This window comes from Petromyzon marinus, chromosome 8, assembly GCF_048934315.1.
Source record: "Petromyzon marinus isolate PM22_M1 ecotype Great Lakes invasive population chromosome 8, UKy_Petmar_22M1.pri1.0, whole genome shotgun sequence".
In the NCBI taxonomy this organism is placed as follows: domain Eukaryota; kingdom Metazoa; phylum Chordata; class Hyperoartia; order Petromyzontiformes; family Petromyzontidae; genus Petromyzon; species Petromyzon marinus.
In genome coordinates this window covers 9,913,369-9,930,978 of record NC_133674.1, presented here as the reverse complement: position 1 = coordinate 9,930,978, position 17,610 = coordinate 9,913,369, and the positions used below count along the sequence as shown (strand labels likewise).

The following is a 17,610-nucleotide window of genomic DNA, read 5'->3' as shown; positions in this document are numbered from 1 at the left end:
GGTAGGGCTACTATTTAAATACACACAATAGACAGGAAGGACAAGTTCAAACGGCTCGCATACTGCACATGCATCATGTACCTTGCCTCAGTAATCCCCCCCACATTGTGCAAGAGCACAGAAGCGTGGTCACCACATCTACGCCTCTATATAAGGAACGAAACAGCAAGACTTTTCCACAAATCTGGCTGTCGCTTGATGAAGCTAGTTCTAATTACTGGCGAAAGGTCATACTCAGATTGTAAATGTTGTGGCTTGGCTCTCCAACACACCGGTGTGCTGTACTCGTGACGAATTGGCCACGTTCTGTTTACGTAACAACCCTTACTAGTTGGCTGTGTCGGGTGGTGGCGGGTTTTAACGACACATTTATATATTTAGGCGAATTAACCCAAAAATTTATATTATGAACAATATAAAGTATTTTTTCATGACAACACTTTTCCCTCTGTGTATCTCTTGTAGCATGGCTTGCAACATGGACAACGATGAAGACAACATTGAAGCCACAGGCTCTAGCCAGGAAGACCGCGGTGAAGAGGAGGATGCTCTTGATGGACATCTCAAGAAGGACATTAAGACAATGATCAAGTGAGTCAAGGTTGTACTCATGTGCTTCCAAAATATATGACGGTGCATTTAATTACGACATTTTTCTATCCCAATCATATTCCATAAACGCTGTTTTTGAGTTGTACGCCTTTTGGCGTCATCTGGTCCAACACCAGTGGAGACTAGGCTCTAAGAAAAGCCGTCTCGGGTGTGGACCAATCAATTTCAAGGACAGTGCATATCATTATCAGTTATCTATTTACGTTTGCATTTTGACTGCTTGTGTTGTGGTTATTGCAAACATGATCCCTTGTATAAAGGTGTCAGTTTTGGTGCCAGATAAAAGGGTAAAAACCTGTTACTAAATCTTGCTACTGGCAAAAGAGGTCTCATAATGAAGACATTTCCATTTAAGACTACTGCAGAATGCAGAGCATCACTCATCGTTAGAACATTATCTCTCTGGAAGATGATGACGGTCGAGAATTTCTGATCGAGGGCCCAACCCCGAGTGAACAAAAAAAACCCAGCAAAACAAATGATTTGAACTTGGGTTTCATACAACACTGTTCGGTCGAACCATCGTCACGGAACTAGTTGACGTCCCTTTGTGTGAAAATGGCTGTGTTGAGCACAGTCATCAAGAGTTATCAATAATGGTTTCAGTGAGATATGTTCCATTACCACCTCTCCACCAGAAATAGAACCATTTACAAAGTCATGAATACAATCGTGACCTTGTGTATGGCCTCTTTCACTCACATGACACTGGCCAATGTGATTTGTGCTGTATTTCTGTAGTGCCGTGTCTTTTTTTTCGCTTGTACCAGTTTGACTTTGACTATTCTCTCGGAGGATATTTCTATGGAGTTTCATACGTAGGATTCCGCGACTAATATTATGCATAATGAAGGGTTTTTTTGGGTTGGATCGCATAAGTATAAATGTGCCGCTAACCCACCACAACCCAACACAACCAATTAGTAAGTTTTGTCACGTAAACAAAACGTGCCAATTAGTTACTACTTCAGCCCACCTTACTAATTGAGTGTGTCTCCTGTTTGCGGGTTAATGACACATTTATACTTACACGATCTAACCCAAAGAACCTCATATTTTAGGGATTCATGTTATCCTTTTAAAAATTGAATAGTGATAATGCCAAACCATTCGAACCAGCATTTTTCAAGTCTGCAGGTTTTGCATTGTAATATATCCCATATGGAGCAAGTTATTGAAATGCTTGACCTGAATATAATTACAACGGTCGACGTTATGAGCGCAATATGCTGAATGCGACTGCATTGTATCCCAGTCGCAGACGTTTCGTCGTGAACCCTGCGTTGGTTAACATGGCTAACCGATTCGAAGTTCAACATACATACATATAAGAATGTATATTCTTAGACACGTGATTCAAAGCGTGTATTCAGAGCTTGGGAAATGATATTCACGAATCAATGCCTCGTCCCACTCTCTGCTCTCCTGACACTCACCTCAAAGCCAACAGCCTCAACACATCTCCATTCTTATTCTTCTTCAGTACAGTCGGGGTATTTGGGCGTGGATTTTCACACCTGAATTCCTTGAATGCCTGCAGCTGAGACCAGAATCGAATTGTTCAAGTGCCACTGTTCGACTCTTTAAGCCACACTAAATCCAAAGAATCTCACGAATTATACACACGATCAATGGGCAGCTTGCCTTCAGTCGGAATGGCATGGCTGCCATCGAGTTAACAACGTAAGTGCATCCTATACGTTTAACGGCAACAGCAGCTGAAGTCATGAGGCTGGCATTGGGTTATCGTGAAATCTGCACATGGGGCTAGCGTCAACAGGTGAATGAAGGTAACAGCTTGCCATGCAGGGGGCATCTTGTCATACAGGGGTCACATGGTCATGCAGTGGTCACATGGTCATGCAGGGGTCGTCTTGTCATACAAGGGTCACATGGTCATACAGGGGTCGTCTTGTCATACAGGGGTCACATGGTCATACAGGGAGCATCTTGTCACCCAAGGAGCATGTGCTGTTCAATCACTGGTTCTGACGACACTCACTATGCTGTGTATAAATCAATTCCTAATTCCTATAGTGGTTTCTCAAAGGTTTGAACTTAAGCAAAAACATTTTCAGAGAAATGTAATCCAATCCTTATTAACTTCAAAATAACAATACCATCAGCCATGATCAATGCACTGTTCTTAGGTTATATAGTGAGGGGAAAAAGTATTTGATCCCCTGCTGATTTTGTACGTTTGCCCACTGACAAAGAAATGATAAGTCTATAATTTTAATGGTAGGTTTATTTGAACAGTGAGAGACAGAATAACAACAACAAAATCCAGAAAAACGCATGTCAAAAAGTGTTATACATTTATTTGCATTTTAATGAGGGAAATAAGTATTTGACCCCCTCTCAATCAGAAAGATTTCTGGCTCCCAGGTGTGTCTGCTGTTTGCGGGTTAACGACACATTTATACTTACACGATCTAACCCAAAGAAACCATATATTTTAGGGATTCATGTTATCCTTTTAAAAATTGAATAGTGATGATGCCAATCCATTCGAACCAGCATTTTTCAAGTTTGCAGGTTTTGCATTGTAATATATCCCATATGGAGCAAGTTATTGAAATGCTTGACCTGAATATAATTACAACGGTCGACGTTATGAGCGCAATATGCTGAATGCGACTGCATTGTATCCCAGTCGCAGACGTTTCGTCGTGAACCCTGCGTTGGTTAACATGGCTAACCGATTCGAGCTTCATTATCGGTGCAAAAAATAAACGCACATTCAGCATTATCCAATCAGGCTTCGGTGCCACTAACCTGGTTCAGTTAAGGACTGATGATTTGTTCAACTATTGTGATTCAAGTTCAAAGTTCAATTGAATAATGGAATTCGTTTACCATTGAAATGAATGGCAGTGCCTCTAGTGGCTGCAGGATAGACATGAACCCATTACATGCAACATATACGGATATATGTTGCATGTAATGGGCTCAGATGCTAATTGCACCTCCATTTAGCACAGTTGGCTATGCAGGGTGCGAAAGAAGTTCAACATACATACATATAACAATGTATATTCTTAGACACGTGATTCAAAGCATGTATTCAGAGCTTGGGAAATGATATTCACGAATCAATGCCTCGTCCCACTCTCTGCTCTCCTGACACTCACCTCAAAGCCAACAGCCTCAACACATCTCCATTCTTCTTCTTCAGTACAGTCGGGGTATTTGGGCGTGGATTTTCACACCTGAATTCCTTGAATGCCTGCGGCTGAGACCAGAATCGAATTGTTCAAGTGCCATTGTTCGACTCTTTAAGCCACACTAAATCCAAAGAATCTCACGAATTATACACACGATCAATGGGCAGCTTGCCTTCAGTCGGAATGGCATGGCTGCCATCGAGTTAACAACGTAAGTGCATCCTATACGTTTAACTGCAACAGCAGCTGAAGTCATGAGGCTGGCATTGGGTTATCGTAAAATCTGCACATGGGGCTAGCGTCAACAGGTGAATGAGGGTAACAGCTTGCCATGCAGGGGGCATCTTGTCATACAGGGGTCACATGGTCATACAGGGGTCACATGGTCATGCAGTGGTCACATGGTCATGCAGGGGTCGTCTTGTCATACAGGGGTCACATGGTCATACAGGGAGCATCTTGTCATACAGGGGTCACATGGTCATGCAGGGGTCGTCTTGTCATACAGGGGTCACATGGTCATACAGGGGTCGTCTTATCATACAGGGTCACATGGTCATACAGGGGTCGTCTTGTCATACAGGGGTCACATGGCCATACAGGGAGCATCTTGTCACCCAAGGAGCATGTGCTGTTCAATCACTGGTTCTGACGACACTCACTATGCTTGTGTATAAATCAATTCCTAATTTCTATAGTGGTTTCTCAAAGGTTTGAACTTAAGCAAAAACATTTTCAGAGAAACGTAATCCAATCCTTATTAACTTCAAAATAACAATACCATCAGCCATGATCATTGCACTGTTCTTAGGTTATATAGTGAGGGAAAAAAGTATTTGATTCCCTGCTGATTTTGTACGTTTGCCCACTGACAAAGAAATGATCAGTCCATAATTTTAATGGTAGGTTTATTTGAACAGTGAGAGACAGAATAACAACAAAAAAATCCAGGAAAACGCATGTCAAAAATGTTATAAATTTATTTGCATTTTAATGAGGGAAATAAGTATTTGACCCCCTCTCAATCAGAAATATTTCTGGCTCCCAGGTGTCTTTTATACAGGTAACGAGCTGAGATTAGAAGCACACTCTTAAAGGGAGTGCTCCTAATCTCAGCTTGTTACCTGTATAAAAGACACCTGTCCACAGAAGCAATCAATCAAATTCCAAACTCTCCACCATGGCCAAGACCAAAGAGCTCTCCAAGGATGTCAGGGACAAGATTGTAGACGTACTCAAAGCTGGAATGGGCTACAAGACCATTTCCAAGCAGCTTGGTGAGAAGGTGACAACAGTTGATGCGATTATTCGCAAATGGAAGAAACACAAAGGAACTGTCAATCTCCCTCGGCCTGGGGCTCCATGCAAGATCTCACCTCGTGGAGTTGCAATGATCATGAGAACGGTGAGGAATCAGCCCAGAACTACACGGTAGGATCTTGTCAATGATCTCAAGGCAGCTGGGACCTTAGTCACCAAGAAAACAATTGGTAACACACTAAGCTGTGAAGGACTGAAATCCTGCAGCGCCCGCAAGGTCCCCCTGCTCAATAAAGCACATATACATGCCCGTCTGAAGTTTGCCAATGAACATCTGAATGATTCAGAGGACAACTGGGTGAAAGTGTTGTGGTCAGATGAGACCAAAATGGAGCTCTTTGGCATCAACTCAACTCGCCGTGTTTGGAGGTAGAGGAATGCTGCCTATGACCCCAAGAACACCATCCCCACCCTCAAATATGGAGGTGGAAACATGCTTTGGGGGTGTTTTTCTGCTAAGGGGACAGGACAACTTCACCGCATCAAAGGGACGATGGACGGGGCCATGTATCGTCAAATCTTGGATGAGAACCTCCTTCCCTCAGCCAGGGCATTGAAAATGGGTCGTGGATGGGTATTCCAGCATCATAATGACCCAAAACACACAGCCAAGGCAACAAAGGAGTGGCTCAAGAAGAAGCACATTAAGGTCCTGGAGTGGCCTAGCCAGTCTCCAGACCTTAATCCCATAGTCAATCTGTGGGGGGAGCTGAAGGTTCGAGTTGCCAAACGTCAGCCTCGAAACCTTAATGACTTGGAGAAGATCTGCAAAGAGGAGTGGGACAAAATCCCTCCTGAGATGTGTGCAAACCTGGTGGCCAAATACAAGAAACGTCTGACCTCTGTGATTGCCAACAAGGGTTTTGCCACCAAGTACTAAGTTATGTTTTCGCAGGAGGGGTCAAATACTTATTTCCCTCATTGAAATACAAATCAATTCATAACATTTTTGACATGCGTTTTTCTGGATTTTGTTGTTGTTATTCTGTCTCTCACTGTTCAAATAAACCTACCATTAAAATTATAGACTGATCATTTCTTTGTCAGTGGGCAAACGTACAAAATCAGCAGGGGATCAAAGCCTTTTTCCCTAACTGTACATATGTAGTAGCTACGGGCCCGGCACTTTCCACGGCCCCGCGCTAAATGCTTAGTACTATACCACCTTTAACTTTTATGGACGACTGGGTGTTTTAAGGTTGTCGATTTGTCGTATCTGGCTGTATAGCAAATGAAAAAAATACAATTACTTTATGCAAGATACAAATGTGTCACATTTGTTTTTTTTAAACGTACAAAATCAGCAGGGGATCAATGCTTTTTTCCCTCACTGTATGTCTATATGGTCTTTATACATATGTAAGTATCAATATATCTCTATGCATCTCTTTGGGTTTGCTATATGGTCCATAGTTTGTGTTGCATGGCCACAATCGCACCGCGGTCTTTATGTGTTAATGTCACTTTCCATCGCGAGGGATTATGCAGGTAAACTATTTTACTCAATAAATTATAATACACAAGCGCTGCAAGCAGAGTTGGTCCCATTCCACGGGGCTCTACCCCCTCCTGTTGGTGCAAATTTGAAACCGCAAGCGAAAAGCCTGCTTGTCGCAAGAGCAATTACATCGGGTTACCAGACTCAGAATATTTATTTAAACTGGAGGTATCCGGAGCCATTGCCATGACGACCCCGTCAAAGCAACAAGCTCTCTATACGCTTTGCAAAACATATACGGAAAAAAATCGAAACTCTATTTATTTTACAGGGTAAGACCCAGTGAGCTATGTAGCTCTTTTTTTCAGAAGCCACCTGGCCACAAATAATAGCTCAACGAAGTGGCTTATCACGTAGAACCTTTAAAGCAACCAAATACTAATTGTTCTAAATGTGGAGGGGGAAAACCGAAGGCCCAGGAGAAAAATCCACGTGACCACAGAGAGAACATGCAAACGCCAAATACACAGGCGTCAGAGTCAAGATCGAACCCACGAACCTCCTGCATACCAGGCGAGGGAGCTAACATCTCGCCACATATATAATCCCACCTCGCCGAGGGAGTTCTTATTTAAACAATCACATTAGCGAAAACATCACACGCTCGCCAATAACATTGTGTGGCCATATATAAAAGGAAACACGTGTAACGGTGATATCATGGACAGAGCTAAACGGGAGAAGGCCGTGGCTCACACAGAGAGAGAGAATAACCGACGTTTCGGGCAACGGCCTTGCTTCATACAGCGCAAATTCACATGAGCTGCTTGGCTTTTTCTGGCCCCGTCGTCAACCCCGTCACAAGGTTGCGCGTTTCGCGGGGGTCCGATAGATGTATTGCCCACGCCAATTTCTGTCCCCGTGCCCCTGCTGCACATCTGTGAAAAAGGAGCGTCATATAGCTCATCGCATAACTCCAGCGTAAATATTCTGATTCGTTCCAGTGTGACTGAAGTAAAGTGCAGCTGCACTACATTTTGCATAATGCGCCACGGCTGAGTGCTTTTAGCGGGTTTCCCTGTGTAGTCTGAGACTCGTGGGACTGAGTGTCAGAACTCGTGTCAGGGAAATACATTGTTTAAAAAATCCTTTCACTAAAGTGCAGTTTGAGTAAAGTGCGGCTGCACGAGTTCAGCTCCTGCAGAAAAGCATAATCAATTGACAGTGTGTTCTTGCAAATTATGAAACCACAATTGCATCAGCATCATCATCGTCGTCAGCATCATGAATTCGAAGGTTAATAATTATGCCACTGGGTACCCTACCATTCGGTGGCTTTGCTGATCTCTTCCGTAGTTTACAAGCATGGAAATCCATTTAAAACAAAGTGTGTCCTAGGAAAATACGTAAAAATAAAACTGAATGTATATAAACATATTGTAATCTTGCTCGTGGCAAAATGTTCAGGAGCTCTATGCCAATTTCGAAGATGCCAAGTTTAAGAATAAACCTATTACTGTAGTGTCCTGTACCGTACTGCGATTTAGTAAACTACTGGGAGGCGGCAGTTACCTGGTGGTGGTGCTGCTGCTGCATTGGCAGTGGTGCACAAGCACAATAAAAAACAATATTACTCAGCATGTTCCATGTCAACAACAACAACCCCGTGTGGCATTAAACGGGAAAATATACAGTAGGCGACGTTTCGGCCAATGTCCCTTCATGTGCTATTATCTATGTTACATTTTAAGGCCAAGGTGTTTTTAACGAGTGTAGAACGATCGCTGTAAGGAGCAGACTCTTGGTTTAAACCTGTATATTTGGAGTTTGCATGTTCTCCCCGTAATCGCGTGGATTGTTCTCCGGGTCCTCCGGTTTTGCCCTCAACATTTAGAATCAACGTCCGTTTTTGTTAGATGTCTGCTATACATTTCCACGTGATTAGCCACTTCGTTGAGCTATCATTTGTGGCCAGGCCGCTTCTGAAAAAGAGCCATACAGCTCAATGGGCCTTACCTGGCAAATTTTTTTTTTTAAAGTAAAGCGATTAATCTGTGCACTTAAAGGCATTTCTGGAAACCGTGCTATGAGTGTCTGTTGTGTTCCCCCCAAAAAAAGAAAAATATCCCGCGTGGTGATCAAGGGTGCTTGCATGGGAGACGCAAGCATGAAGCCCGACGGACACTTGGAGGAGATGGATTCGCAGATACACTCGTACAGCATGCATTACAAGTCCATCGGCAATTGCATCATCATCAACAATGAGAACTTTTTTCCCAGAGCTGGTAAGCGTTCCCCTCACCTCGGTACAGCTCATTGGTCTCACTCACACAGCCAGGAATGGCTCGCAGGCTCGGAAGCGAATGCGCTATGTTTGTTCATTTGTACGGATGTATGTTGAACTTCTTTCACGCCGTACGTAGCCAACCGTGCTAATCGGAGGGTGCAGGATGCTAACATTTGTTGCTAAGATTAAGTTTCGCCCAAATTTGTTTTTTTTTTATACATATATACATTGTGACACAAAAATTGGCAGCAAAGAATGCATTAGTAAATAATTCATAAATATATCGGACGATAATATTACATTCATAACGCAGTTTTTTTTGGGTTAGATCGCGTAAATAAATGAATGTCGTTAAACCTGCCACCACCCAACACAGCCAACTACTAAGGTTTGTCACGTAAACAGCACACCGGTGTGTTAGAGAGCAAAGCCACAACATTTACAATCTGAGTACGACGTTTTTCCAGTAATTACAACTAGCTTCATCAGGCGACAGCCAGATTTGGTCGTGAAAGCCTACGTGTTAAACAAGATTACATTCGCTTGAAATTCAACAAACTATTTTTTGGTGTAACATGCCTTTTTACCACGTGACGTGACTTAAATGGCATTGACTGGATGCACTTTGCAGCATCTTCCTGCGCAAATATGCGGCGATGCCCACCCCTGTTGGTGGAGCTGAGCCAGTGGTGAAAAAATCCACATTACTTTGGAGGGAGCCAGTCACTCCGCAAGACAACAAATGTAATCGTGTGATAAATCTGTGCTTAGACCGATTGTGTGGAATGCAAATAAGTCTGGCTTGACAGATTTTTGTCTTTAATGTGGTGGAAATGCAGCGTTGCATCCGTTTTGTGAAAGCTGTGCTAATGCCCCATCCGTAAATCCTTCCGCCCGACCCACGTGACCCAAGGGATGGCGAAACGGAACGGTACGCAGATGGACGTGAGTCGGCTCTCCGAATGCTTCGACAGTTTGGGCTTCGATGTGAAATACAGAAAAGACCTTACGTGTGAAGAGATGAGAACTTTTTTGAAAGAAGGTATTCAAATTGCATTGGCGTCACCCCTATTAAGCCGTTGTGTGTTTTTGCCCTCTTGCTCCAGAACGTTAACCCGGGCCACACACGAGGCCGCATGTAGAGATTGTATCGGGAGGGCATGGCACTGCGGAGTGCCGAGGTGGCCGTTTAGAGCATTGAGCAGCAGCTACTCCTCTCCCACTGTGGTGGCATTGGCTACCGGTGGCTCCTCCGCTTGTACGACTTCCCCTATGGTGCACGTGTGTACGTATGTTGGACCGCGCTTAATCGGAGGTGTGCGGGAAGGACAACGAACTGCCAGGAGTTCCGCATCCCGAACCATTCTAGCCATCACTTTACACGACTTTCAACTCATGAGGTAGCCCTTGAACTCTAACAGAGACACGGGTGAGGTGTTAGTAAGTCATTTGCACCCATTGTGTTACCGAACTTTTCGAGATATTTGTTTTATTATCTAATGCTTTTTTCCCGTGAAGAGTTGAGGCTATGTGAAATTATGTAGATTACAGTTTTTTAAGTTAGACTGTGTTGTATATGCCCCCCTTTCCATCTTAATATTAACAAGTAATTTTTCAATACATATAGATACCTATTTCTATTGTTTCTTTTAAATTTAAATAATGAATAAAAACACCAAACCAGGCCTCAGCATGGCATGTGGAGGTCATATTTACCTTGACCCACTAACACGATTTTGACGTTCAGAGCCCTCCCAGGGTCAGAGGGAGCAGATAGAGAGCAGAGCGCAGAGGATTGCAAAAGGGCTGACGTAAACACAAAGCCAGGGTCACTGGGAGTTTGCGTTAGCCTAGATCTAGTTAAGTAAAAAAAGCTAATTGGTTCTGCATTACTATTAAAGTAACTTAAAGTCGGAATTTAACGACAGGGTAGGCTAAAGTTATTGATCTTCACACCCACTTCAATTGAACCCTGCCACAAGCTACGTCAATGTAACCATCACCCGTCTATTAATTTAATATGAAATGTATTTACATATTTGAATAATTTCTATACGACTTGACCCGAAGCCTAACAATAAGGTTTTCCTAAGTCAACATGAATGCTCTAATCCACCCATATGCAAATAATAAGCCGGGTTAAAGTAAGAGTAGAGAGGGAAAGAAATGCAAGCGCACAGCAAAACTGCAACGTAAGCAAAGGGCGATGTTAAACCCAGGGTAGGAGAGAAAGGGAGATCCCGGCCGTCTTTGTATCCCCGCAGCGCGGGGTAGGAGTGTGTATACGCTTGGGGAAACACGAGTCAAAGACCACAACGGGAAGCTGACCCAGACCTTGGATTAATACAGAATCATAACTGTGGAACTCTGATGAAATGAAATGTTAACTTAAAACTTTTTAACCATTCCTTTGTGCGTCGGTGAAAGTCGGAGGGAATATCGCCCCTCCCTCCAGGTTGTGCACCCAGACAGAGAGGCGCCTTCGAGACAATTTATAACATTTGATTGTTTTACTTGTGGGTTTTATGGTAGGAGTATGACAACGGAATATACCGTGGGTGATGCACAAGGACACACACTGACACACGTACGGACACACACTGACACACGTACGGACACACACGGACACAGATACATACGGACAAATCCTGACACAGCAAAAATCGAAAGAAACCCCGCCTTGTGGGCAGGATCCAAGTGAAGGGATTTTTGGGCATAAAAAGAGGATCCTGAGCATTGAAACTGGGGGGAAGAGTTCGACAGGAGTGGGTCGGCTCACCAGAGTTCGACCCGGGGGGGGGTCGGTTCACCAGAGTTCGACCAGTGGGTCGACTCTCAGGAGACAGTTCGACTCGGAGGGGTCGGAACTCGGGGAGTTCGAATCGGAGGAGGTCGGGACGCGGGGAGTTCGACCAGTGGGTCGGCTCAGGAGCAGTTCTAATCGGGAACGAGAGCAACAGGTCGCCAGCCGGCGAGCTGCAGAGCAGGGGGCGGCGAGCAGAAGCCAAAGTGGCCCCGTCGCTACCCACTGACGTTGGCAAGACTCGCAGGGTAGTGAGGCGTCACCTAGTGTGATTTCCAAGAGCTGAAAGACAGAGTATTGCTGATTCTACATTGAGTCCAGCTGCAGAGCGACCGACGCACCAAGCAAGAGCTTCTGCAAACCAGAGCAAGAGCACGTGCGACTTGAGTCATCCAGCAGTGGAGAAAAACCTGCTTTCAGCAAACCAGCAACGAGCACGTTCGAGTTCTCCACCCAGAGAGAGGGAGCGTGCCGATGCAGCTCATCCAACAGCGGAGAGAAACTGCTGTCAGCGAACCAGCACGAGCGTGATCGCGCAGCTCATCCAGCAGTGGAGAGAGGTGTCCACTGAGCAGAACTGAGAGCGATCAAGCAACTCTCCCCCGTGGACAGAGGCTGGCTGCTGTGTGGAGGAGGGAACGCCGATACGTATGATGCACAACTCCCACACACCTCACCGCTCTAAAGGGAGCGAGGCTACTTCTACAAGCGATGCCAACTTCAGCGTATGGCAACGCAAAGAATTAATTCCAAACACTGACTATTCAAAACAATTCATATCACTCAAACATACATGGGTCCTTAACCAGAGGCGAACACTCAAGTCCGTGAACCATCTGGCTGTGGAAGCATCGATCGTGTGATAACAGTCTAACATTTATAAGTATATTCATAATTTCCCTCTTTAATATTTTGTTTTGGACTGTACTTCTAATCGCATAAGTTACCAACCGATCCAACAATACGAATTAACCCTTGGCACCTTCGCCACGGAGCTACGCTCCCGGGGAGGAATCGTGCTAAACCGATTTTCTGATCATACAATCTTATTCACGAATTAATTAATTAATATCCCGTGAGATAACACGTTCCGCCGCATACCCTCACACTAAGCCATTTCGGTAATCTTATAGTCTGTCCGGTGGATCTGTTGTTACATTTATGCCTTTGGAAATAATAACTGTTTGATTGTCTTTTTATATGAATACCGTTGCATGTTAATCAATCGCCTGTGATAATGTGCTGACCATTTCAAGCATAATGATCGTTCATATTATAATGTATAAGCTTTTGTGTAACATAGCATTTGCATGTTCTGACTCTCTCTCTCACTAACAGCAATCGCTTTATGCGGGGTCCATGTGTTATCAAAGTGAAATCGTACAGTCGTTGATGATACTGTCTTGATACCGTGTGGATACCGTGTTGAAGTTCCGAGATTGAGAGTTCACATACATATTATAGTTAAGGTTTAATTAGAAAATAAATTGATTAATACAGAAGTGGTCGTGTGATTCTTTCCTGAAATTTTTGCATAAGATCTGTATCCTGCGACGAGATATGAACTCGGGAACCTAAACTATAAACACACCAATCCACACTCATTAAACTTTAAAGCGAATGATATGAACTTGGGACCTAAAAAATGAACACTCGGGGAGTGTTAAAGCGAGAATCACTGTATTAAGCTGATCAATAATACGAAGTTAGACAACGAGGCCGAATTGACACTAGCGTAACTGCACACGATTGATTGCGTTATCCTGATTGATAACCCCACCTCGTCAACGAGGCGGGGCCTGATTATTATAAAGGCTATCATTAACACAACCACACCCACTCGTATAAATTAATACGGTTACCTCTCTAATTAGCATAGTTACACGCATAATTACACGAATTAACATAATTTTGGATTAATTATGCAAATTTCGAATTTCATTTAATTTTAATTATTTTTCATCAATTTTCACACACCCACATATACAACAAATTGGGGGCTCGTATCCGGGATCTCTCGCAGACAGTTTATGCTTAAATTAAGGAACGAATCACTGTTGTATTAATCAAGGTTTTGTGAACTAACATTGCCCTGTGACTGTAAATGGTGTAAAACAAACAAAAACGCACTCTGAAGGAAATACCAGAGTAGCAGTGTAGGACAAAGACATTTGGAGTAAGATTATTTGCGCAAGTCGAACTAACACGTCCGGTGATACAAATGTTTTTTTTTTATATGTGCTCTGAAGTGGAATTCCAGAGTAACTCACGCTGCACATGATATGTTAGAATTAAGATACACTCTTAAGTCTATTAACTACACTACATAATAGAGAACGGCATGACCCGCAACATTCTGAGTTTGACACCCCAACGCATAACACCGATATAGAGGGGACCTCTTAGGAGGAGATGGAATCTATGGAAAAACAATATCGTGAATTTGTGTTAAAACGTACTGGACGGACTGCTAGATAGCAGACAGAGCAGAGAGACGTATGGGAGGGGAGACATATAGAAGATGTTAAGGCACATAGGAGTAAACTACTTAAGGACGTGATGACATGTAACAAAGCCGAACGTGATGTAAAAATTGCAGAAATAGTAAGGTTAGACTCATATCTCCTCACACAGACAGACAGAGAAAGATTATGGAATGAGGTAAAATTTGAAAGGGAAAGAAAGGAGAAACTGTCCCTAATAGAGGAGATAGAGCGTCTGCACACCCTCGTGAGAGAGAAAGAGTCAGCACTAACTGCACCAGCGAAACCCCCAGATGTTGATACACATAACACATACGGGAGTAACAGTTTACCACACTCCGAGCCACGCGGACGTAAACCAGAGACAGGTCACACAGGAGGTGTAGCTACCAATCAAAGTGGTTTTGACAGAGATTCCCCCTCGCGACTCGAGAGAGGGGAGGGAGAGATACGGATGAAAACAGGAAAACATAGGACTGACAACTTCGAGGGTAGAGAGGAAAAAAATATTAACACTAAGTCAGCAGGATATTCTGTACTGATCGAGCAAAAAAGGGCGGAGCTGGGGCAAGACGAGCGACATGACAGAGACAGCTCATTTGGTAGACACATTCCGCGCAAGCACGACCGACGTGGAACCTATGGCAGAGATTACTTTCCAGAAAGACGCACATCACACAAGCATGAGCCATGGGATAAGCAGGAGTCACCGAGCAAAGTTGACTCACGTTACAGGTGCAAGAGGCACTACAAAAGTTATGTTAAGCAGCGCCACCGTGATGGTGACAGCTCGAGTGAGCACTCCTCAGGAACAGACGCCTCTGACGATGATCAACTGTCCGAATACTCATTCAGTAGTAAAACTCTGAAATTGATGGACAAGGCTCTCGTCAGAATTCCCTACTTTGATCCACACGATAGTAACAGAGACATACACGCTCACATCGCAACGGTAGAAGCAGAAGCAGTGATCAGGGGTTTGAGGAAAACGAATGAGAAAGCCAGTTTACTGAGACGAAGCTTGCACGAGCAGTCTATACCATGGGTAAAGTCGCTTTCATACAAGGTTCGGAACGATTTCAAAAAGCTGAGCCTGGCAGTGAGCCGGAAGTTTGGAGAATATTTAACATGGTCTGAGGGATTTAATGCTGCAAAATCTATGACCCAGTGCGCAGACGAGGATCCGCGAGATTACCTCCTACGGTTTAAAAGAGCGTACTACGCGGGTGATGTGGATCAGTATCACGAAGGTGACAAAAGGTTCAAAGTTATGTTTTTTCGGGTCTTTGAGTCCAGAGATTACAGAAATTGTGGGAATGGTTTTGAATCCAGAAACAGCCTCCTTACACCATATAGAGGATAAGGCGCACAGAGCTTGGCTGTACAGAGCTAAAGATAATAGTTCTACGACACCCAGGGAGAGGGATGATGTAACCAGTGTTTCAGAGGGAAATAAAAATCGCGTGAGCAGAAACACGACACCACCAGCGAGGCAATGGCCCGCAGGCTGGGAGCGATCGCAGCGTGCAGGGACGCATATTTGCGAGAATCGCGGTGTGTGTAGACCAAGAGCAGAATCATGCCGGGTCCCAATGCCACGACACACGAGGGATCAAACACAATCGGCCCACTTCCGATCGATTCCCCCACCAGTTTTACCAGGAGAGAGCAGAGGCATGAGGAATAGGGAGACAGGCGTGAGCTTGGCTGAGACACAAAAAATGACACGGGCACGTGATGAATCAATCACATTGGTCGAGAGGGAGCTTTCAGTGAGAGCGGTGTCCGTGGAGCTGCAGGGAAATCATGGACCCGTTAAAAAAATTAATCAGGCTGCTGTTGACAAGGTAAACCAGGAGGGTCCCAATGATTGGGAAAAAATAAATGCGTCGTGTACCAGTTATGATGTGGTGGAGAGCGCAAGTGTTGCTCCCGTAAATGGCACACCTATCGAGCAGGGAAACATAACTGCATTAAAGTGTGATCCTACAGGAGATGATAACCAACCGCAGGGAGGGGAAGAAAAACCTGATTGTCTGGTAAATATAAATGCCACCCCTTGTGTCGCGGAAGTGCGTGAGTGTACTGTGGAAGAGGCAGATGAATGCAGACATCAGCCTTTGGATGTTAAATTGTGCTCGGGCACACTAAGGAGGGATGAAGATCAGAGTGTTGAAGCGGAGGAGAAGAATATCCGTGACGGATCGGGAATTGTGTTGAAACACAGCACACTCAAAAGCACGGAATCGAATCGTGACCCAGAATCGAATCGTGGCACGGAATCGAATCGTAGCGCAGAAGGGAGTCGTGGCCCAGAGTCAAATCGACTCCCAGAAGCAGCAGATGTGCACAGGGCTGCGGAGAATGCAAATGACCCCAACAGTCGAGCACGGAAACTCGTGGTTTATGTTGATCCTGGTTACGCACAGCATAACTTCACGCCACACAATCTCACATGAAAAGGGAGTGATAAAAGAAATTACCGATACGAACCAGTGAGCCGTGTTCATTTGGTCAAAGCCATCACGACGATGAGCCAGGACGATGATATGATGATGTTGCATGGAAGGGTCATAGGTAACTCTAAGATACCTGGCCATGAGAGATATGATACACTCGTGACTAAAAGAGTCAGTCAGGTTATCAATGACTTGGTACAAAGGTGGCAGAGAGGTAACATGAGAAAGACAGAGAGACACCATGGTTCTCGTTAACCTGCACTCCGCCATGGTTAACTTAACAATCCAAGAATTGGGTTTCGCAATCCAAGATCTGTACGAAGAAGAAAATACTCGACAGCCAATTCAATGGTTGATCCAAAGACTTGTTGCATTGCACCAGCGGCAGCATCAGTGATCTTCTCCAAGGACAAATTCCTTCATATCTGGTAACTCCAACACTAAAAAAAAAATGTGCTACCATCAGCATCCCTGGAAACAATCAGTACAACACAGGTACAAATTGCCTTTAAAATGGGTACAGCCACACCCATACATGGGGACTCCCAGACCAGACAGCTGGCATTTTTGTTGAATTTCCCACTGGTCAAACCCGAAAATGTATTCCGATTGCGGACAGTATTGAACGTGTGTACATGGAATAACGACATCTCCTATAACATGTAGCCAGTAAAACAATTTCCCCTTGTTTTACCTTCCTTTTAGTATTTCTTTTCTTATTTCAAATGTAATCATAAGTTGTGACGTGCGCGCGTTGTAAGGAAAAATTACTTGAGTAATATTGATGATTCATTATGGAAAAGTGCATATATTCTTTATTTTAAAAATAACCTGTGGCCAAATGACCCCCGATCATTTTTAAAAGGGCGGATGTTGTATATGCCCCCCTTTCCATCTTAATATTAACAAGTAATTTTTCAATACATATAGATACCTATTTCTATTGTTTCTGTTAAATTTTAATAATGAATAAAAAAACCAAACCAGGCCTCAGCATGGCATGTGGAGGTCATATTTACCTTGACCCACTAACACGATTTT

At 44.0% G+C, this 17,610-nt stretch overlaps 1 protein-coding gene across 2 annotated transcripts in view; it reads left to right on the top strand.

Moving 5' to 3' along the window:
• Positions 1-17,610, top strand: part of LOC116940219 (caspase-3-like) — a 101,793-nt gene that overhangs the window by 73,608 nt on the left and 10,575 nt on the right. For both annotated transcript variants that reach the window (XM_076065647.1, XM_032949687.2), the window contains exons 2-4: positions 466-591; positions 8,656-8,822; positions 9,738-9,866. In XM_076065647.1, the coding sequence (XP_075921762.1) occupies positions 467-591; positions 8,656-8,822; positions 9,738-9,866 (421 nt within the window). In that variant the 5' untranslated portion in view covers position 466. The remainder of the gene's footprint in view (positions 1-465; positions 592-8,655; positions 8,823-9,737; positions 9,867-17,610) is intronic.